Raw genomic sequence first — 24,554 nt, 5'->3', positions numbered from 1 at the left:
AAGAATGGCCTTCTGACGAACAATATCCAAGATCACCTGTCAAACTTCTGAGCTTAGACACCCATGTCTTTGTCAGCTGTATCGGCCAGTTCGATCTCAAGATCAGATTGGCTTACATCTGTAAATGCAGTCATATTCAACAGTCCTAAATCGATGTTTAGGGGAGTGACAGGGAAGGACAGTGTTTTTTACCTCTCTGAACTCTCAGAATCTCTCCCCAAACACAGTTTGTATTCCAATGATTGCATGTAATTGATCTGATCGTGTGCTTCTTTGAACCCTCTTAAAGAGAAGTGAGACAGCGCATCTCTCTGTACATCTCTAGCAAACACTGTTATCTTGTGCTCAAACGCCAAAACCTCCTCCAGCATCTACAGGGCTGTGCCTCCTTTCCCCTGAAGACCTTTGTTCAGCATGTTAAGGTGCACTGTCATATCCATCATGACGTGCAGCTTTTCCATCCAATCTGGCTGTTTTAGCTCCGGAAGATGAGCCCTTTGCTTTCCAGGACGGTTTTTACAAACTCCAGACACGCAGCAAACCGCTTCAGCACCTCCCCTTTTGGACAGCCACCGGACTTTGTTGTGCAGCGGGAGATTAGAGTATGTGCTTTCAACTTCTTCCAATAATGAACAGAACTGGTGGTGGTTTAATCCTTTTGCCATTATTTTGTTCGCTATCTGTATGACAAGATTCAGTTGAATCCATTTCACTACTTCTTAATTAATACCGAATGCTTCCACCTTCCTTACTAACCTCTTATATGGAACCTTATCAAACACCTTACTAAAGTCCAGATAGACAACATCCACCACATTCCCCTCATCAACCTTTCAGTAACCTCCTCGAAAAACTCTACAAGATATGTTAGACATGATCTACCATGTACAAAACCATGCTGTCTACTCTGAATCAATCCCTGTCTTTCCAAATAGCTGTATATACCATCTCTAAGAAGACTTTCCATTAATTTACCCACCACTGATGTCAGACTTACAGGCCTATAATTACCAGGTTTCCTTTTGGATCCTTTTTTAAAAAAAAACAAAACATCAGAAGAACATGAGCCACCCTCCAGTCCTCCGGCACTTACCCAGTGGCCAATGACATTTTAAATATTTCTGTCAATGTCCCCACTATTTGTTCACTAACCTCCCTCAGGGTCCTAGGGAATATTTTGTTAGGACCTGGAGATTTATTCACCTTGATCTTTTTCAACATAGCCAACACTACCTCCTCATTAATCCTTATATTATCCATTAGCTCCCTACCATACATCTTCTCTTCATCTGGCTTAATATTATTTTTCTTAGTGAATACTGAAGAAAAAAATATTTGAAATTTCAACCATCTCTTCTGCCGACCCCCCCTCCCACCCATCTTCAAGGGGTCCAATTTCATCGCTCACTTTTCTTTTACTTTTCATGTACCTACAGAAACCCTTTGGATTTCATATCTCCTTTTAACCTTCCTAATTTCTCTTTTTTTTTTTAAACACTCCTTGTATACCTCAAGCAGTTCATCCATTCCTTCCTGTTTATACCTGTTGTACACATCCCTCTTCCTCCAAACCAAGTTCCCAACATCTTTTGTAAACCAAGGCTCCCTACAGTTTAACCATATAACCATTTACAGAGCGGAAACAGGCCATGTCGGCCTTTCGAGTCCGCACCGGTTCACTAGAACAACTCCACTACCTCAATCCTCCCACTCTCCGCCAATATCCTCCAACCCCCTCACCTCCATGTACACATCTAACCTTCTCTTAAATGACAGAAGGGACCCTGCCGCAACTATCTCATTCGGAAGATCATTCCACTCTGCCACCACTCTCTGAGTGATCTTCCAACAGTACTGTCCAAAGGCACTAACAACACAACTGACCCCCACCTGAGCTGCATCTTCCAAAAGTACACGAGAGCTCCGCTGATTCCAATGAAGAGACCCACTTGAGCAGTTGGGTGAAATCTTACCCTTGCAGCTATATCTTGGACCAGAAATCTCTGTTGATTCAAAATGGTGTTAACTGTACACCAGACCCTCACTTGTGACAATAAATTCTGATTCTGTTTGTTTTTCTCAACATTTTGTGGGTTTTGTAAATGGCATTCAATCCCATCACTAATGTGAAAATATATATAAAAAAAATAAAGTCAAATCTCAATTTGACTTTGAAATGTTGTGAGCCTGGTTATCTTCTCAGGCAGAGACAAGAACTTGTTGATTATAAGAACAGAAACCTAACATCTGTGCAAATACAAACAAGGTTAAAGTGATGCCAGGGACTAGTGGGAAGAAACAAAAAAATAGAAAATCAGTTCATTGTCATTAATTATCCAAATTATTTATAATAAATGTTCAGGAGTCTGAATAGCATAACATTTAAAAAAAATGGCATGTTCATTACATTTAATACTTTAACTTCAAAAATAAACTTCAGATGATGGGCAGATTTTGTAAAAATTAAGCATTCTTAAATCAATAATTTTGCTTTAGATATTTCTTCTTCCTTCCTTTCCTCAGTAGCTCCACAAATTCTTCACTCAAAAAGCCATTTTGCAGGACTTGGTGAATATCAGTTGATTATTAAAATGAGATTGCTGATCAAAGTTTTTCTTGTTTAAAATCTACCCATTCATCTCTAAAAGTCATTAGAAGGAACCTTAAATTATTTTTGCAGAACTCTTACTTCAGGTAGTGGTAAATGGGGCATAGAATTGTATTGTCCCTGATGTAACCACAAGATTAACTCAGTTAAAGCCAATAATTAAAGTTGGGATCTTACTGGTTTAATTCTCAGCCCCACCACTTTAAAAATCTGGCTTCAAATCGCATCAGGTGCAAATGCAAAAGTTATTTACAAACCTTTATTGGAGGTTATCTTAACTTGGCAATGGTATCATATCATCTCACCTGTGTTACAGCACTACTTTAATTCTGATGTACCTTTGAAACCATCAATAGGAAAGTGGTACTTTACTGGAGATTTAAGATTTATTTTCTGTCATTAGGTACAAATTTTTGTGCTTGTTGTGCACCGATTTCTGCAATGTAAATAGCACCAGTTTTGTGACTAACATCCACAAGGTGGGGCTTCACATCATCAGATAATTGAATTGTGTCAACGATGTGACAAACCCCAATGTCCCCTATTGGTGGAGCAGATAAAAACATCACTCTGTTGATGTTCAACTGGGCCACAATTAAATACTTGTTGTCCTGTGTCAGCCTATAAAATAAAAAAAAACAAAATTGTAAAGGTTACTTTATGAAAATTGCTATTTTTAGGAAGAAAATGGTTCATTAACATTATATTCAATGGTATAAACAATTAGAAAAGAAAGATTTTTTTATATAATGATGGATACAAGCTCCAAAATAAAACTCTAAAATTTTGCAAAGAAGATGTATGCAAGCCATTTTGGACACAAACTTATCCTTGGAAGTTTATACACTTAACCAATCGCACAGTGAGGAATTACTCATCATTAACATTTATTAATCCAGACAAGTGTTCCATTCACTAAACTCAGTTACATATGGCTAATCACTCTTGGCATATCAGCCTGCATAACTCTTTTTGAATACCTATTCTGGACCATAATTGGAAATTCTAGCCTTTGAAATTCTAGCCTTCGTAAATCCTTAGGGTGGCTTGATAAGTGTAGCGGTTAGCTCAGTGCTATTACAGTACCAGCGACCTGGCTTTGATTCTGGCGCTAACTGTAAGGAGTTTGTACGTTCACCCATGTCTGCATGGGTTTCCTTAAGTTGCTCCTGTTTCCTCCCATATTCTAAAGACGTACAGAGTTAAAATAATAATTGGTCACATGAGTTGTTTTTTGGATGTAATGGCCTCACAGGCCTGCCTGTTACCATGCTGTATCTCTAAATTAAAATAAAATAATCCTCACTCTTTTACTTAAATGGAATTAATATAAATTTCACTCATTCTAAACCCTATTGAACCCTTCACAAATTGCAAATACCAGATGTTAATTGGTCTGGTTCTGCCAGATCCAGACTGGATACTTACAAATAGGGAGGAAAATAAGGCTGCTTTGAGCACATTGAGTGTATGTCAGGATTAAAAACATAATATTAGCAAAAAGTATATAAAAAATACAAAAGTTCTATGGAATTCTCAAGTTTCACCCGAGATACTCTGGAATGTCAGAGAATGAGGTCAATTTGATAGAGATTTATGAGGGGTATAGAACAGGTAAATGCAAGCAGACTTTTTCCACTGAGGTTGGGTGAGACAAGAAATATCAGGCATGGGTTAAGGATAAAGGTGAAATGTTGAAGGGGAACATTTGGGGGGAACTTGTTCACTCAGAAGGTGGTGAGAATGTGGAATAAATTGCCTGCAGAAATGGATGATGTGAGTTCGATTTTGACATTTAAGAGAAGACTGGATAGGTACATGGATGGGATGGGTAATGGAGGGCTACAGCCAGGCTGCAGGTCAATGATACTGAGTGGAATATTAGTTTGGCATGGACTAGATGGCCCAAAGGGGCTGTCTTCCGTGCTGTATTGTTCTATGGCTGCATACCCTGACTGAACACATCAGTAGAGTTCCAAACTCACCTAACAGAGGAAGGACCATCGCCTTTGAAGCAACTGGTCCAAGCTCCAATCCATTCTCCTGTCTCTGCATCAAATACTTGCAAACGCTTATTGCCCCTGTCGGCTACCCAAATCTAAAACATAAAATAATAGAATTATGGAGTGGAGCACAAGCATACTTTAATATGCACTTTTTTCTTCATTTGCTTCTGTATTTAGGCTCTCGAATCAACTGTGGTCTTACTGAATGGCAGGCATGCTCAAAGGGTCAAATGGTCAATTCCTGTTCCTAATTCTCAATCTTCACTAATATGGTTGTTGTTACCAATAGTACCAGTTAATGTCATCGTCAGAGTGGAAACAGACTATATAGGCCACCATATTCACACTGAAGGGTAGGCACCAATCTGCATTATTCCAATCTTCTAGAAGGTGGCACAGTCTTTAATGCTGAGCTGATCCAAATCATGGCCCAGATACCTTTTTAATGCTTCCAACATTCTTTTTGCGAGTGCGTTCCATGTACTCGCCACTTTCCGAGTGAACATTCCCCGACAAACCTCTTCCCCTTTATCTAAATCACTACTTCTATTCACCTTTGATAAGGAGAAAAAGTCTACCCTATCAACACCTCTCAATTTTATATACCTCAATCATGTCCCTTCTGACCTAGACTCTCCAGGTTCTCCACATAACTAAAATGCTCCATCTCAGCCAACATCCCAGTGAATCTCCTCTGCACCCACTCAATGTCTTTGGCATTTTTACTGCGATTACAGTCCAATAAAGCCGCCATGATTTTATTACATTTTTGCCATTTTATGAATTATCTTACTTATTGGAGTGATTAAAACAAAAGTTTCAGTTCTGTACCTGTTGTTCGAGCATTGACCAAGACACTTTAGTTTGCCAATAAATCAGAATCATTCAGACAGAAAAGGGTCCTGTTCGCCACCTCATCTGGGCCAACCAAGATGTCCATCTAGATGAGGGTGGCCAAACCATGCCTCATGAGCCACATGTGACTCTTTGACATATAACGTGAGGCACACAGAAATATGTTGGCTGAGACCATCCAAGCTCCCCACACCTCCACCTGCAGGGTCTCTCCTAAGCCCTGGCAGCCTGCCCACTGGAGCTCCCGACCCCACAGTTGCCCTCCCATCCGAGCTCCTGAGGCCTCGGCTCCCTTCCCTCCGGAATTCCCAACAGCCCGGCCGCTCACCCACTGGAATCTCCAGTCACCCAAGCCACCTGCTTACTAGAAATCCAGATGCCTTGGATACCCTCCAATCCAAGTGCCTGACCCCCTAGACACCCTCCCATCCAAGCTCCCAATGCACTAGACACCCACTCGCTGGAACTCCCAACATCCTCTCATCTGAACTCACAATGTCCTAGCCATCCTGTCATTCGAGCTCCCAAAGCCCCGACTGCCCTCCCATCTAAACACGATGCCTCAGCCACCCACCCATCCAAACTCCTGACACCCTGGCAACTATCCAAGCTCCTGACATGCTGACCGCCTTCTCATTCGAGCTCCTGACACCCCGGCCTCCCTCCCATTCGAGTTCCCGACACTCCGGCCGCCCTCCCATTCAAGCTTCGGATGCCTCGGCCGCCCTCTCATTCAATCTTCGGATGCCCCAGCCATCTGCCATTCCAAACACCAGAAGCCCTGGCTGCTGTTAGGAAATATATCCTTAAAGTTGTCAACTTCATGCACTTCAATGGGAAGGTCCAGGTCCATTAACAATTAAAAAAAGTTTATTGAAGAACTGGAGCTTGAAGATAAACCCAATGATGTCTCTTTCTAATGCAGTGTGGGGTGGCAATGTCAAACCTCCAATTCTTAAAAGGATAGTATAATACCGAATATATTATGTATATATTATTCAATGAGTCAATAAAAATTGGATTGACACCCCTTTTTTAAAATTTGGGTTTAATTTTGGGGGAGGAGAGATGGGGATAAAATGGAAAATGTATCTAAAGCATATAGTTTTGAATTATTATTGACTTATTAAATAAAAAATAAACCAGCAATGTCTTGAATAGATTTATGGATCTGTTGGAGCCCTAATTATTACTTTTGTTTAAGAAAAGATTCTATTTGCAACTGGAAAATGAGGAAAGAATACAAGATCTAAAGTTCCTTTCTGATGTAATGAATCATCTACATACTTTCAACTTGGCACTCCAAGGGAAGGATAGGATTGTTTCTGATCTTACTCAATGTTCACCTTTCTGAATAAATAAGTTTTTCAAAGAGACATATTGTCAAGGAACTTCAGTCCCTTTCCCAATCTCCAAAGGGGAGTAAATACATTCCCTGATATTGAAATAAAAGACCACCAACTGGAAGAATACTAAGATAAATGAGAAGGACTGCTTGGTAATTTCCTAGTCAGGTTTGAGAACTTGAAGAAGCTGAAGCCCTGCTTTGACTTTCTTGTAAATCCATTCATGGCTGATGAATGATGGTCGTCCAATTCTGGTTAGATTCATCTACTATGGAAACAAGATCCAGAAATAAAATATCCTGAACTGAAGAAAACCAATGTACTCCTGTGAATCACTGTACTCCGTAATGAGTTTGGGAAGTCGAAGCATCATACAATCCTTAAAAATCAACACCTGACAGAGCAATTCCTACAGCCTTGAAACATATCAACCGGATTTTCAAGAACTCACGGAGACTCACAATAATCAATCAAGATTTTGAAAATATTTGGTATGTATACTTTTTGATTACTGAAACTTATTACAAATCAGCAATTTAAAAACTTACATGAATAAATATATTTCTTAACATTTATATAAATTTTTTGTCACAATTATGCATGTAAAAGCAAAGACGTGTATGTAATATTTTCTCACGTCTTGCAGTTCTCAAACATCTGAAGTTTATTGTATGTGGCTCTTACATTAAGCAAGTTTGACCACTCCCAATCTATACTAATCCCATTTTCCTGTATTAGGCCTGTATTCTCCGTTTTTTTTCTGTGCAAATATCTGACTGAATGCCATTTAAATTATTTTCCTCCACTACTTCCTCTGACAGTTCATTCCAGATAACTAGCATCTGTATGAAAAAAATATCCACCCCTCAGATATTTCTTCACCTCACCTTAAACCTGTGCCCTCTAGTTTGCATACTCCCATGCCCTGGAAAAAGGACTCTGACCGCCTGTGCTCCCATAACTTTGTAAACCTTTACAAAGTCACGCCATAGCCTCCTACATTCTAATGATAATAAATCCAGACTATTTAATCTCTATTTATGACTGCAGCCCTCCATTTCAGGCAATCTCCTGATGGACTGATTCACAAATAAAAGCTAAACTTCACAGCAAAGACAAAGTTTAACAATTACTAAAACCCAGACTACTATCTATATTCTGACTCAAGGTCATTAACGCCCAAGTTCAAATCGATTAGACATTTAATGCTTGAAACAAAACCATTTCTCAATGATTTCCATTAAACAATGTTTTCATTAAAGAGAGCTTCATTAGATTTTTTTTGAGCTGGTCACTATTTTTTCCTGTAAGGGTGGGGTGGTGGAGGGGGGGGGGGGGGTCATTTGGGTTTGTATGGAACAAGGTCACATTCAATAATTTACTCTCTTCTGTTTTGTAGTGTGGTGGAGGTTCCGAACTGCAGCCTCCGGGGTGAAGAGGAAGCATGCCTCAGTGCTTTCATCTAGTTTGATATATGTTAAAATACATTATTAAAGATGGCACCTAATAAAATGATCTCATAGAACGTGAAGGGGCTTAACAGACCCATAAAGCACAGAAGGATTTTAGTGTACAATAAACAGTTAAAGGCAGATATTACATATTTCCAAGAAACACATATCCTACAGACAGATAAGGACAGACCAATGTTTAAATGGAAGGGTCAACGTTATCACTCAATCTCTGAAGCTAAAATTAGGGGCATCTCCATTTTAATACAACCAAATAAAATATAATAGTATAATGCATAAAATTGTGCACTATATTATTCTTACTAGGATAATACAGAATAAACCAGTGTTATAGCCAATATTTATGCTCCAAATGTGGATGATCCAACTTTTTTGAAGAGGTTTTTGATCTTTTATCAGACCTTTCCCAATATTCACTAGTTTTAGGTGGAATTTTAATTGTTGTTTGAACACAATTTTAGACCATTCTATGAAAAAAAAGACTAATTTCTTGAAATCATCTTTAACAATACACTCCTGATCTAATATTGGAGTGTATGAAGTGTAGAGATTTTTGAATCCATTCTCTAGGGATTACTCTTTTTTCTCAACCATTCATAAAACCTATACCAGGATTGATTATTTTTAATAGACAACCAGCTAATTAACTAGGTTAAAGCTTGTGAGTATCAAAGTATAGTCATCTCAGATCACGATCCAATCTCTTTAAGTTTGGAATTCCCAAATACTTCGAGTATTAAAAAAAATGGTGGCTTAATACCCTATTATTTACTTTTGTAGAGAACCGAATTCAATTTTTCTTTGATGTCAGCTCAACCCCAGATGTTTCAAATTTAGTGGTCTGGGATACCATGAAAGCAAAATAATTTCTTAGACAGTCAATAAAAACAAAAGGGCTAGGGAAGAAAGATTAGATTTGATTGATCAGATTAAGCAAATTGATTTAAACCTTGCCCAAAATTGAAAGTTGGAGCTATTCCGAAGAACTAAACTAAAATCTAAATTTGACCTCCTTTCTACACACCCAATTGAACAACAGTTTTAAAAACTAATTTTATATTCATAGAGAGAAGTCCGGAAAACTGTTGGCTAACCAATTGAAAGCCGTGTTGGCTAATAAGCAAATTAATAAGATACATCTCTCTGATGGTACTAATACAACCAATCAATCCAAAATACATTTTTTTTTAAAATTTACTGATTTATATTCCTCTGAATTTAATAACAAGCACAATTTAATTAATGAATTTTTAAACCCTTTAAATATACCGATAATTTTTTAGGAAAATAAAGAATGTTTAGAAGCTCCAATTTCACAAGAAGAATTGCATAAAGCAGTATTTTCATTACAATCAAGTAAAGCTCTGGAGTCGGATGGATATCCAGTTGAGTTTTGCAAAACTTTTTCTAAACAATTAGTCTGACATTTCAACTTGGTATTAAATGATTCTTTCCGAGAAGGAAAAATTACCACCTTCTTTTAATGAAGCAAAGACTAAGAGGACTGTGCATCTTATAGAGCGATCTCCTTACTAAATGTGGATGTTAAGATTTTCTCTAAAGTTTTAGCATATCAATTGGAGAATGTCTTACCAGGTATAATAAACTTGGATCAAACATGTTTTATTAAAAATACACATTCTTATTATAATATCCATAGATAACTGATTATCATGTATACACCCACTCACAACAATGAATGTATTTTATCCTTAGTCACTGAAAAAGCATTCGACAGAGTAGAATGGGAATATTTAATTGCCACCCTAGTAAAATTTAATTTTGGCCCAGCTTTTGAATAAAAATTTTATATACATATCCAATAGCCTCAATTCATATCAATTCCCAGCAATCCAAGCTTTTTAAACTACATCAAGACACAAGACAAGACTGTGTGGAAGTTAACCTGTGCTTCTGACAGCAGAATAGAACACACAGTAAAATATCTCTTCAAAGCATACAGATCTTTATTTCCGTGATAGTCAATTCGTATACGACTAATCAGGAGAAAACAATTTCTGACACCTCTCTAAAGCCTTTAGCTCTCACTCCAAAGATACAGAGATTTTATTCTATATTTATACAATGTCAAATGAATACGGGGTCGAAGCATTACATCATTTTATTGTTAAAAAAAACATGTTTTCATCTGTTTTCTGGTGTTTATCTTACACAAAAGAATGGTATGTGTTTTTGTCTGGTAAATAATCAGACTTGAAGGATACAATTTTAATGATGTTTATGCAAGCCATTTCTAATCTCTGTATTAGCAAACTCTACAATCTGCTTTCTGCAGAGTTTGCAAAAATGAGTTCATCCATTTTATGGCACACTATATGATTCAGCCATTTTATAATTATAAGCTGCCTTCTAATTCTAAAGCAAAAACTTTAAGCATTGAGATATAAATTATACTTCCACAGCTTTCCTCTGAGCCCAATGCTTTTTGACTTAGTACTGGAACCACTGCTATTGCTCTGTGGGCAAATCCTGATTTTACTGGCTTGCTTAGAGGAACTACTGAACAAAGGTTATCTCTTTATGCAGATAACCTTTTATTGTTCATTTCCAACCCTGAGTTATCCATACCGAATATACTGTCCTTATCTTCTCCTTTTAGCAGATTTGCTGGTTATAAGATCAATCTTCATAAGACCAAATTACTACCACTGAAGGGTGAACGTTATTCTAAATATCCATTCAAAATAATGAATGAACAATCGAGATACTTAGGCATTACCATAACTTAGAATTTTAAAAAGTGTTTTTAAAAAAAAACTTTGCTCTTTTAGTCAACCAAACCAAATCATTTCTTACAGGATGGTCACCACGCTCAATGACACTGAGTGGTTGTATTAATTCAGTTAAAATGAATGTTCTATCAAAACTTTTACCTTTTTCAATCACTGCCAATATTTATTCCTAAATCCTTTTTTGATAAATTTCAAATCAATTATTATATCTTGTATATAGTAAAACAAGAAACCTAGATTGAATAAAAGGTATCTTCAGAACACTAGAAATAAAGGGAGATTAGCCTTACCTAATTTCCATTTTTACTACTGGGCTATAAACATAAGAAATATGTTACTTTTGTTGCCATGTGAAAAGAACATCCTAATTGGATTGAGATGGAGTTGAAATCCATCAGAAATACCTCCCTATGGGCTCTATTAGCATAATCTTTACCTAGACAGAGAACTTGATAATGACACATAGATTGGAATCAATTCAGAAAATATTTCAGACTTACAGGATTTATAGATACAAGTCTTATAATATCTAGTTATTTATTTCAACCAGCTATTTTAGATGCCAGTTTTCAAGAATGGAATTTTTTAGGTATTAATAATTTTAAAGATCTTTTTATTCAACAGCATTTTATATCTCTTCAACAATTGGGGATGATATTTAACCTATCAAATAGACATTATTTCAGATACTATCAAATTCAACATTTTGTTTGCTCTAAGCTTTTAACATTTCCTACTCTTCCTGACCCAAATTTTATCGATGAACTCTTCAAGTTACAATTTACTCATAAAGGCATGATATCTGCTTTATATTATAGACTATTGAATATGAAATCAATTTCTTTACGTGGAATTAAAATGGAATTGGAGAATGGTCTGAATATCTCTTTGTCAGAAGAAGAATGGACTTCAATATTGGGCCTGATTTATAATTCCTCATTGTGCGCTGGGCATAGTCTTATTCAATTCAAAGTGCTACATTGCGTACATTTCTCCAAAGTCAAACTTGTTCGAATTTATTCTGATATTAGTTCACTTTGTGACAAATGTAAAATATTTAATGCCTTTTTGTTACCTATATTTTAGACTTGCTCTAATATGCAAAAATATCAGACTGACATTTTTAGAACTTTTTCAGCCGTATGTAGGATCACTATTTGGTTTTTCTAAAGATGTAAATATTATTTTATCTTTTAATCAAAGACAGGTTAATAGCATTCTCCATTTTGTTAGTAAGAACAGCAAATCTGTTAAAATGGAAAGATAAGTTCCCACCTATGCATAATCAATGGTTATTAAATATTATGTCCTTTTTAAATCTGGAGAAAATTATCCTTAATGTCACAAAAATCAAGATTGCTTTTGATAAGACTTGGGGCCCATTTAAACCTCACTTCCATAATTTGACTAATTAGGTACAATGATAGATGTCATGGGTGTGCTTGTTTGGATCCCCTGAAGCCGCTTATTCAGATTTAACACTACTCATATTAAGAATTTTAACCTTGATTGCTGTGGGTTTGAATTTTTTTTTTTCTTTTAATTTTTTTCTTACTTACCTCTTATTTTTTATTTGGCTTGGCTTCGCAGACGAAGATTTATGGAGGGGTAAATGTTCACGTCAGCTGCAGGCTTGTTTGTGGCTGACCAGTCCGATGTGGGACAGGCAGACACGGTTGCAGCAGTTGCAAGGGAAAATTGGTTGGTTGGGGTTGGGTTTTTCCTCCTTTGTCTTTTGTCAGTGAGGTGGGCTCTGCGGTCTTCTTCAAAGGAGGTTGTTGACCGCCGAACTGTGAGGCGCCAAGATGCACGGTTTGAGGCGATATATTGAATTTAGAATTAAGTAGTATTGCTACTGTACCATGTATTATTATTTGTAAATCTGCAAAGGTTTAATTGCAATTGATTTACTACTTTTTTTGTTTGCTTTTCTGATAAAACTCAATAAAAATAATTTTAAAAGAAAGACTTTTAGTGCTTATTAAATATTTGAATATGTTAAGTATTTGAAAATTGCTTTATTGTGAATAAATACTAAAAATTTAACTCAAACATAAAATGGGACAAATATTTACTTTAAAAAAAATTGCTCAACTCTTTGCTCCTAATGTTTTGTGTTACAATCCCAAAGCTAGTAATGTCTCAGATAATGCAACTGGGGTAGCCTGGTGTGAAGCACAAAAGTCTGCAGACACTGTGAGTGTAATAAAAGCACCATCATGCTGGAGTGTCCATGAGAGGTAAAGATATGTGTATCACCAATGTTTCAGGCCTGAGCCCTTCATCAATATATGAGCAAAATTCGAAGGCTCAGGTCTGAAACGTTGGTGATATATGTAAGGTAAAACATCATGAGATGGGAATGTGTAAGGAGTTACCCTGTGCAGGGCTGTAACAAGATGTGAATGCATCCTTGTACTTACAAGATAAGAGAGACATTGATGGATTGAGAGGCAGGAAGCTAGCAGGGAAAGGATAGCAACAGTTTTAGTCATTGGACAAGTAATGATATGATGATGTTCTAAGCACGTATCCAAGGGTATAAAAAATCACCATTTTGCTGATAACGGCAGAATGCATTCTCCGACTAACATTGTTAGTTGCAAGTGTTACAATCCGGTAATAAAGAACAAAGAACCCTGATTTCGACTCAGTCTGGTGTTTGTCTCACTCATTCATGAACAAAGCAGACCTAACATATATCTTTACCATCTATGGATGCTACGAGACCTGCTGAGTTCCATCATTTTTTTTCTGTTTTTGGTAATAGTCTGGAGCAGTATCCTAAAGGCCATTCTCCAACGAATCATTGGGGAATCCAAGACACGGTTTTGCCATGGGACTCCATGCCATTATTTTCAGTGAATTATAGGCGCTGTCTAGACCCAAATATACACATTTAGCATGATAAAAATAATTGTATAAAATGGCACCTCCAATCAGAATATTCACTCTTAACATGAAATAGACAGGAACTTACCCTCCCTACATTATCTTCTGTTACACTATGAGGAATGTAAAACTGGGAAGGTTTATCTCCCTTTTCTCCTTTTATCCAATCTATACCAAAGCCTACAATGGAAAAGAACACGGGACTGAGGTGAATTTATTTTCAAAAATTGTTCAATTCCAATAATGCACAATCCAAATGGGCAGGAAATTAAATGTATGGATGAATCTTCTTTGGCTTGGCTTCGCGGACGAAGATTTATGGAGGGGGTAAAAAGTCCACGTCAGCTGCAGGCTCGTTTGTGGCTGACCAGTCCGATGCGGGACAGGCAGACACGATTGCAGCGGTTGCAAGGGAAAATTGGTTGGTTGGGGTTGGGTGTTGGGTTTTTCCTCCTTTGCCTTTTGTCAGTGAGGTGGGCTCTGCGGTCTTCTTCAAAGGAGGCTGCTGCCCGCCAAACTGTGAGGCGCCAAGATGCACGGTTTGAGGCGTTATCAGCCCACTGGCGGTGGTCAATGTGGCAGGCACCAAGAGATTTCTTTAGGCAGTCCTTGTACCTTTTCTTTGGTGCACCTCTGTCACGGTGGCCAGTGGAGAGCTCGCCATATAATACGATCTTGGGAAGGCGATGGTCCTCCATTCTGGAGACGTGACCCATCCAGCGCAGCTGGATCTTCAGCAGCGTATTGTTATTTATACCAAGAAATATTAAAAAGCTTTGTTTTGCATGCTACCCATGTAAGTCAATTCATGCAGCAAGTAGTCCATAAATCTTCATCCGTGAAGCCAAGCCAAAGAAAGAAAGAAGTGTAATAATAACAAATAACAGAGTAGTGTTAATGCAAGTCAACTAGTACAAGTCAACTAGTACAAGCAGAGTGAAAAATACAAAAAACAAGCAAGATATAAACAAAATGAAAGTTAAAAACAATACCTTTTGCCAATGAGAGCTCCCTTTAGGAACCTGATAACAGCAGGAAAGAAACAGCCCTCGAATCTGGAAGTTTGTATTTTCAAGCAGTTGCAACTTCTCCCAAACAAAGGAGGCAGAGGATGAAGAAAATTTAACTGAATGGGGTCCTTTAATATCGCCCGAAAATGGCAGCACTGCCACTGGTGCAGACCCGCAGAGAGCGGAGAGCAGAGATACAGCACTCCCATGGGGTCCAACTACCCAGTCCGACTGCCATCAGCTTTGTATAGGCTTTAAACAGCCTGTAAATGGAGCTGACCATGTTTTATTTTAAAACCCCGCGACTGTGGGTTCTGCACCCAAGATGGCTGCACCTATGATCAGCAGCAGGCCACAAGGGAAAATGGAGGACTGGTGCAGGGCACCAGAAAATGGGGAGAACACTCCCCTGTCTGAGAAGGAGAAGCAGAGATCTACGGAATGATGACCATGGCAGCAGCCAGAGAGGGGCTCTGCGTCTAAAGGATGCACACAAGGAGATGACTCAAGGAGAAGGACCAGCAGAAGGTGTGGGCTGCTGGAGACTACAGTCAAGGGATTAGCACCAGGCTGCGGACTGCCGATGACTGGCTGAAGGGTTTGAGCACAGCTGTGAGAATAATACTGACGCAAAGTCCACAGACTGTACAACAGGCTTTAATTAGCTTAAACATACACACCAGTCTCAGTATCTTTGATGACTGTCCCAGAAAGAGCCACCTCGAGTCTTTATACGGGCCAGTGATTGACAGCCTCCCAGGTTGCCTACCTGCAGGTATAATGGTTACCTACCTGCAGTAGGCTGGTAGGAGTGCAGCCAATGTAGTGGTTGTATCACTACAAAGGGGTACCAGATATCAGAACCGGGATGTGAGAAGGTGCTGAGGGCGTTGAAGCCTTCCTAATCGTATCGGAGGTCGGACCTGGAGCTCGGATTGCTGATAGTTTGGATTGGACTCAGTGTGGCTGTGGAAGTGCTGGAAGCGAATCCACGGACACTCAGTGACTCTGGAGGGAACTCTCTTTTGTTTATTTCTCTGACTGTAAGAGGCGCTTCAGGTAATTTCTGCCTATGGCAACTGTCTTACTTACATCAGACAAAAGGCGATTTCGTATAATATGACACTTTTTATTGCATGACAATAAATTGAATCTTGAATCTTAAAATGTTAGCAGTTTTCCTGAGACAGGAGGTATAGACAAGTCAAGGTAGAGGAGGCTGGTTGTGAAATGGCCTGAGCTGTATTTATAATTCTCTGCAGTTTATTGCGATCATACATATTCATCTGTTTCAATATGTTCATCAGTATTCAAGAGACATGACTGCATTTATATACATTATGTATGCAACTATAAATTAACCAGGTTTAATGCCAAGCAGTTCCACTTCAGGAGGGAGTGCATCCCGCATGCTGTGCAATAGGAGCATTTTGCAAGAAATCAAAACTAAAAAATTGGCTGATTTTCAGAAATGGTATCACATTAAACATCAATTATTTTAACAGGAAACTAGGTAGCATTGCAAACAATTGGATTTAATTCAAGTACAGTAAAACCCCGCACCTATGGGGATTGGTAGATGTGGGATAAGTGTATTTTCTGGTTGCTTGAGACTTACTTTTACAATACCTAACTAAATACACCTGCATTAAGAATAAACAGTTTAAAAGACAAAAATACCACACTGTGGTTACACAAAACAATCTCCACTTGCATGAATATATAAACCTTAAAGCATTTTACTTTATTTTCAGTCACATTCTTTGAAAGCATTTAACCGTCGCTACATCTGCAGGTTCATCCCCTTCCACAGAGTCACCTGAAAGATGAACAGCAGTATTACAGATAATTAACCCCCCCTCCCCCAAGTTTACAGATAAATCCTCTGACGGGACAACTCTTACCCAGCAGGGGTAGGGAGTCACTTTAACAGAGACACTCCAATGGCGAGCGGCATCAACTAGCTCTTCATCCTGGGTGACGCCATTGTTGTTTCACACAATTTTATTCAAACACTTGCTGAAAAAGCATGACCAAGGCACTTTTCTGGCTGAATATTGGCTCCCATCTTCACCAAAGTTTTATCTGTTACTTCAGAGGACTTTTACAATTTTAAACTTGTGCATTTTTTACTGATTATTTTATTCTTAATTAATTTTTAAAAATATTTATTTTCCTTGATTTTTTTTTGCTGGTTGCTTGAGGCTGCTGGTTGCTTGAATTCCAGGTTCTTGTGGCTTCAGTGTATTTTAAAAATATTATGGGCAAGGAAGCAGTGTGGCAGAATTCAGAGTACCACTATGCTCTTTAACTGCAGCTTTTAAAAAGATCCCTGCACATATTGCTTTAGTACCAGACTACAATCAGAAAAAATTAGTTTATAGATAGCTGAGTAAAAAAAAACTAAAATATTAAAAAAAACTGAAGTTGGAACCAGGAAAAATATTAAAGCAGATCATTGATTATGAGATGCTATCATGCAATGGCACATTGCTTTAGGGAGGAGAAAACCTGGAAGAAAATTAAATCTCTTCTCCACCACATCCTCCACCGCCTGCCCTGGCCCCCCATCCCCCAAAATCATTATTCAATTGAATGCAATAAGGCAAGTTCAAACTAGAATAACAAAATAAAACAATAATCACCTGCACAGTAAACAGATGAAATAGTTACAAATACCTTTTTCCAGTTTGATTAGTCTGTTATTTAAGCCTCCATCACCATCCACAATATATATTTCCCTCTTTCTGGAAACAAACACTTCAGCTGGTTGATCAAACTGCAAAGGATTCAAAGATGAGCCTGAAATCCCAGGTGTTCCTAGGATTTGAATAAGCTTTCCAGATGGGGAGTACTGTTTGATGGTGTGTCCGTATTTTCCTGGAATTAAAAAGAATTGGTCTATGAAAGTTGCCTTTTACATTCTCAGCATCGGTTTCAAACGGTTTCATAGCTTGTGAGTGCAGTCAGTGTTATTGGCAGATTCCACCCCCCCCCCCCCCCAACCCAAGAACACTATCTGATATAATTCCACCATATAATTATAGCATTTCTAAATGTCCATTTATAATCATGATTAGTTATAGCTCTAAACAATGATCAGGAACAAAGTCCTGAGAACCAAAACCTTCATTGTGCAAGTCTCTTCAGCTTGAACCCATTTTACTTGCTTCTGAAAATTTCCTAACTGCCCATTAGATTTTATTTAGAACTCCCATCAGTTTACATTGCTGAGCTATCATTTATCATGTCAGATTTTTAAAGTTTTAATTCAAGTCCACATTTGTAATGCGGCAGATTGTCCACCAACTTAGAGAGGGCCAGTCGCCTGCTCTTAAACATTTCTGCTTTGTCTAGCATAGTCCAAGGTAGATTTTTCTTCCAGAAAGATACATTCCACATTTCTGTAAAGGCCATTTCCCTGCATAAATGTCTACCTATATTCACATAATGGTTTTGATTGCCAGTGTGATCGCACCCCAAATCAAACTGCAAAGGTCTCATCAGAAATTAACATTGGTGAATGCCTTTGACATTTAAACATTCAAACTGGGGAATTATTAAAAGACACATAATAAAAACATTAGAACACTTCCCCAGATCAAAAGCGTCACACACCACTCAACAGGGGCCACAGTACATTTAAGTAAAACCCTTGTAGCTTTGTTTTCTTTTCACCTCATGTAACAAATATTTTTCTGTTTTATACGTAGTCTGTAGAAGTTCAAAAAGAAACCAAAACTTGACGGCTTCACAGGAAAGCAGGCCCAGTTGGGGGTGGGGGGGAGGGTGGTGTAAAAAGCTGAAAAAAAGGTGCACTGAGGACGTGTGTTTAAAGTGAGGGGGGAGGAAGTTTAAGGGAGATGTACAGGGCTAATATTTTAGCGTTGTATATGCCTGCAATTGTGGTGGAAGCAGATACAATAGTAGCAATTAAGAAGCTTCCAGATGAACAAGAACAAGAAGAAGATGAAGGGATATCTTCCAGGTGCAAGATTTTTAGTTTGATTTGGATATCATGAGTGGAACTGGATCCTCTTCTATGGTTTATGGTCCATGTGGGTACAGCTCCAAATTGGGAACAAGAATTATTACAAACCATAGGATAATATTAATGCAAGTTTTATACAACATCAGATTTTGTATATTTGTCCCATATATACAGTATATTCATACCATTTCCAACATCTGTCACCCACAATGAAGTTTCAGGAAAAACGTTAGTTGCAAATATTCCATGTGGCATTTCAATTGTTGAGGTATTCCAAGCTTGGAGGAAGTATCCTTGTTCTGTAAACTTTAAAATTTTTGGTACTGATTCTCCTCTCTGTAAGGTTTAAGAAAGTAATGAGGTTTACTTGCAATTGTGAGACATTTGAAATCAATAAGACAAGAAGTAGGGCCAGGGATACACCATTAATTTCTTCTCTTGGCAGTGTCATTCAACAAGCTCATGACTGACATTTCATCTTAAAGACCATTATCTTTCCTTAATGCCACATGTCTTCTTGATTCTCTCAGTATCTAGAAACCTATTGACATCCATTTTAAATCCAGATGGTGACTGGATCTTAGAGATAGCAAATTCAAGATGCAAATCCCTTTCAGGAAATAAATTTTATTTATATATTTATGTTTAAATTTGGAGATACAGCACGGTAGCAGGCTCTTCCACCCCATGCCACCTAAATACACCAGTTAACCAGCAAACTCCATACATTTTTGAAGCAGGCAGCAAATCCCCATGCAAACACAGGAGAAATGTACAAATTCATTACAGACAGTGCCAGTTTCAAAACTGGGTCACTGGACTGTAATATCATTGTGCTAACTATGCCACCCTTTTCTCCTCATTTCAGTACCAAATGGCCTACCCACTATTTTTGAGATTGTGATTCCTAGTTCTTGATTTATTCACCTGAAGAAAGATCTTCATTGCATTCACTCTGTGAAGCCCTCTTAAGGATTTCATTTCCTATCAAGTCACCTTTCATACTTCTAAACTGGAGAATAGAAGCTTAGTCCACTCACTCTCTCCTCATATGACATACCCACTATTCCAGAAATGAATCTATGCTCCAATCCCTCTCAAGCATTTTTTATTCATAGTTCAAGATATCAAAACAGTGAAAAAAAGACTCCAGGCAAGGTTTTTATAATTGTAGTAAGACATCTTTACTTGATCACATTACATTTGCACACACTACAGTCCAGATTCCTATCATATATTGTATAATTTTTCCTCATGTCATTTTTTATTTCTTTCCCTAATCTCTTAACTGCAACTTCTAGTCCTCAATCTCCTTACCAATCAAACAGTCTCTCATCTCCTTTCCATCCAGACTGCTCATCATTTTATTTACTTCTCTCAAATCTTTAAAGAAAACAATCTACAGATGTATTGTGGAAAATATACTGGCCGGTTGCACCATGGCCTAGTTTGAAAATTCAAGTGCCCAGGAATACAGACAACTGCAGAAAGTGGCAAACCTAGCTAAGTCCACCTTGGACAGCAACTCCCCCTCCATCGGTAGCATCATAAAGGATCCCCATTGCTCTGGTCACAATCTCTTCTCACTGCTAACTTAGAAGGTGCAGAAGCCTTAGGACAGCACCCCTAGGCTCAAAATCAATTTTCTTCCAAGAGGTATCAGGCTCTTGAACCTCCCCATTCTTCCCAACTATAAATTACACTAGAATGACAAAAAGATCCACGCGCAGTACTGAAATGTCACTCTTTCATCTTGCAATAATAGCAACTGTGAATATTAATCTATCCTTTGGTATTTATTATTTCTTGTACTACCTTGGCATATTGTGGTAATTTTACTTATACTATTGTTGTCAGTGTATCTTGCTTACCCGTGTGGCTGCAACAAGTAGAAATTCTGATGCATTTGTGCTTAGGTCTATGACAATGAACTCTCTTCTCATCTTCCAGCTTCTCTAATCTATCATTACAACAGGTTCTTGGGCTGAGGGATTTGATTCACATAAACCTTTTCTGAACCCTTTTTAACTTTATTTTTAAAAATAGACTTTATTCACAATAAATTATTTACAAAAAGAAAATCATTCAGTCTTTCCACACTCATCGTGTCAATTATAGCTTTACATTTCCATCAATGTACATTATTACATTTGTTCTCCAAATACCATTACTACCCTGATGAACCTTGTCGCTTCTCCCCCCGCCCTCTGTTGTTTGAGGGACTTCCCCTCGGTCTCAGCCCCTCAATGCCTGATAATGGGAGGATTCTAGACTGTGGCCCTTCCCCACAGCACTCTTGCATTGGCTGCACCAAGCCTCTGTGCATCACTTAGCATGGACTCCTGCAGCCTGGAATATGCCAGTTGGCAGCATTCTCTCTCCGACATCTCCATGTGCTGAAAGACCAACAGGGCAGACCAAGGTATGTCTTTCACTAAGTTGATGTTCTTCCAGCAGTTCTGGAGGTCTGACTCTGTGTGTGTCCCCTGGAACAGCCCATCGATCGGCCAGTAGATCACGCTGTTGCTGAGGATGAATTTTGACAAGGACTCTTGCATCCTTCTCCATACACTTTTAGCGAATCTGAATTCAGCAAAGAGGTGGGCGATCGTTCTTGAACGCCTTCTTAAAATGTAGCAACCAGAATTGTACATGATATTCCAGGTGAGCCCAGATTAATGTTTTATAAAGATTCAGCTTAACTTCATTTGCAACATTATACAGATAAAGAATCTTAATGTGCTGGTAAATGTCTCCAGCAATCCATTTTGACTCATCCCATCACCCACTTTCTTCTTGTTATAAACATCCCTCCCTTACCTTCATTCCTTCTGGAAACTAACTTGCATTTCTCACTTTTCCAGGTTTGACAAAGGGTCCTGGATCTGAAATGTTGTTATTTTCTCCTACAGACGCTTACAAACATCACCTTTTCCTTATTGTACTCTTTTTGCCACATTGCTGTTCACTTCCTTAGCTTGTCTATTGTCCACCACTGCTCATATTTTCAAATAGTTTTGTGCCACTAGCAAAATATTTTGATGTAATACACTTCCATGGAAATGTCTTCTGAATGGTGTGCCTACATTAGTTAAATTCTAGAACATATTTGTTCACATTTCAGAAATGAAGAATCACTTAATTTTAGAGTTATTTGATTTTTACTTGGCTTAATATGGGCAGTTACCACCACATTAAACTTCTTTAGGAAAGAAAAAGAGATCACGTCAAAGTTCATTTCGCCAGAGATTAATTTTCCTTCATAGTATCCGATTACAAGCTCAGTATTAATAATGCTGGATAGATTATAGCAAATGTGTGTCTGTTGGATCAGTATATCACTGACGGGCTAGCACAGGAAATGTTAACAATAACTTTTATTATTTGTGCTCCTAGTAGTTTTCTCATGCATGGCTTTGGATTGCGTTGTTAATGCTCATTAGCTCACTGCATGAAGAGAATCCTCTATGCCAAAGGTTCCTCGCTGGATGAAGGGTTTTGGCCCAAAACCTCGACCATTCTTTTTCTCCCACTAATCCTCAAAGTTCCTCCAGAAGATTCTAGAACCTGCAGCCTCCTGTGTGTCTCCTAATAGTCACAAGGCCCTTTGTTGGGGACTATGAAGCTGTCAACCCAGAACTGCTGTCCAAACCAGTCAGTGCCGCAAGTTCGTTCGTAAATTTTTCAATGTAAACATTTTGGGTTAGGACCAGTCACAGAAAGGTCACGACTGTCTCTTTCTCTCCGTGAATGCTGCCTGAGTCACTCCAGCTTCTCACTGTTTTTGTGAAGATTCCAGTATCTGTAGTCCATGTGCTGCCCCTAAAATTTTGGGTTAGGACCAGTCACGGAAAGGTCACGACTGTCTCTTTCTCCGTGAATGCTGCCTGAGTCACTCCAGCTTCTCACTGTTTTTGTGAAGATCCCAGTATCTGCAGTCCATGTGCTGCCCCTAAAATTTTGGGTTGGGACCGGTCACGGAAAGGTCACGACTGTCTCTTTCTCTCCGTGAATGCTGCCTGAGTCACTCCAGCTTCTCACTGTTTTTGTGAAGATCCCAGTATCTGCAGTCCATGTGCTGCCCAGTCAGCTCTTTGTACAGAATATCGGGGTAACAAGGTGCAGATTCACCATGGGTGGCAAACTCTTTGTTTGTGATGCCACGCTGTCGGAGCACTGGGATCACGTTCCCTGTTACCGGCGTGGACCTGAAGGGCCGAGCTGGCCTGTTTCCATGCCGTAAACTGTTATATATGCTACATGGCAGAGGTCAGGTTTCAATTCATTACCTTACTTTTGTTAGAAAGCAAGAGAGCAGTATTTCTTTTAAATGGAAGAAATTATTAAACAATTATAATGGCAGGGTGCAAGTAAAGTATGTGACTTACCTGTGCTATGTAAACGGTTCCAGTCACTGAGTCAACTGCGACACCAAAGACTTCACCAGTAAAATTTTCTGGAAACTGAGGCCAGTTAATATCCAGTTTATAGAGATGTTTCTCAGATAGTCCAGTTGTTCTACCAGATGCCTGATTGTCAGTGCAAAGAAAAAACAACTTTAAGAACTTATTAGAGCTGTAAAATTATATGTAATATCAAATATCACAACAAGGAAACTGTGATTATTATTATTTGTTTTATATTTATTGACTTGTTTACTTGTCTCCATGGCACTTTGTTGAAAAGACAAGAAATCTTCCTCCCACATTTCAAGGTTGATGGACATCTTTCTGCAAATTGATTGTCTTGAAATTTAACATTGGTTTCGTGAAACCCCTCATGTAGACCGTCTCACGAAAACAACTATTAATGCTCCCCTCCCCGTGCATACAATTGCTTCACTGGGCTTCATTGCCCAGTGCGTGATGATCTTTTGCACCAGCAAGACCAATACCTCTTGTGCGTCTCTTACACCCATCATACATTTCTAAAAAGAATTAACGGGGAGGGGGGGAGGCTGTCAAGCTGATTGTCATCCCCTGAGTGGCTGCACATATTTTCAAATAGTTTTGTGCCACTAGCAAAATACTTTGATGCAATCCACTTGCATGGAAATGTCTTCTGAATGGTGTGCCTACATTCTCCCCTGGGGAGAACTTCAGTGCTCCGGCGATCATCCCTCTCGGAGGAGGGTTGGAAAATGCGGCTCCTGCTCTTTCAGGCGGCCTCCCGACAGCCGCATAGGGGTAGAACATGCGGCTTGACCTCTGGGTATTTGGGCCCCCTGAAAGTGCCTTTATGACAAGGCCAAGACCATTGGACCTTGAGTTCCTGCAGCAGACTGGGTTCCAGGACTTGGAGGTGAGTGTAAAACTCACCAGGGTAGCTGACTGCGTGGGCAACAGTACGAACAGGGTCGTCAGCACTGCCATGATGACAGAGATAGGCCTGATTTGCTTCAGAGGCACGACCATCCGAAGGTTTCCGAACATATTTCCGACTTCCCTTCCGATTTACTTCCGCCACCCGAGCAAGGCGACCACTCAGTTTGCCGGAGAACACATGAACTGAAGTTTCACACCCCCCCCTCCCAAAAAAAACTTAACAGAACCAACATGAAGTCAAGAACGTATTAATATGGCGAGTAAGATGAAGGGCGAGGTCGGCGCTGCATCTGACGT

General features: G+C 38.8%; 1 protein-coding gene across 1 annotated transcript; it reads right to left on the bottom strand.

Moving 5' to 3' along the window:
• Positions 1 to 2,853: 2,853 nt before the first annotated feature.
• On the bottom strand, positions 2,854 to 24,551 carry LOC138739503 (NHL repeat-containing protein 3-like). Its single transcript, XM_069891720.1, has 7 exons — positions 24,252 to 24,551; positions 23,322 to 23,462; positions 19,119 to 19,269; positions 17,622 to 17,822; positions 14,021 to 14,112; positions 4,594 to 4,706; positions 2,854 to 3,229 (listed from the first exon to the last, which is right to left on the bottom strand). The coding sequence occupies exons 1-7, from the start codon at positions 24,363 to 24,365 to the stop codon at positions 2,995 to 2,997; spliced, it is 1,047 nt and encodes a 348-aa protein (XP_069747821.1). The 5' UTR covers positions 24,366 to 24,551; the 3' UTR covers positions 2,854 to 2,994.
• Between the last annotated feature and the right edge of the window lie 3 nt (positions 24,552 to 24,554).

This window comes from Narcine bancroftii, chromosome 7, assembly GCF_036971445.1.
Source record: "Narcine bancroftii isolate sNarBan1 chromosome 7, sNarBan1.hap1, whole genome shotgun sequence".
NCBI classification, from domain to species: Eukaryota; Metazoa; Chordata; class Chondrichthyes; order Torpediniformes; family Narcinidae; genus Narcine; species Narcine bancroftii.
This window is presented reverse-complemented; position numbering and strand designations above follow the sequence as displayed.

Coding starts and splice junctions, on each gene's coding strand:
- LOC138739503 (XM_069891720.1), bottom strand. CDS start 24,365: ATGTTCGGAAACCTTCGGATGGTCGTGCCTCTGAAGCAAATCAGGCCT. Junction 23,463..24,251: donor CCACGCAGTCAGCTACCCTG/GTGAGTTTTACA, acceptor ACTGACAATCAG/GCATCTGGTAGAACAACTGG. Junction 4,707..14,020: donor CAGAAGATAATGTAGGGAGG/GTAAGTTCCTGT, acceptor TTTATGTTTTAG/ATTTGGGTAGCCGACAGGGG.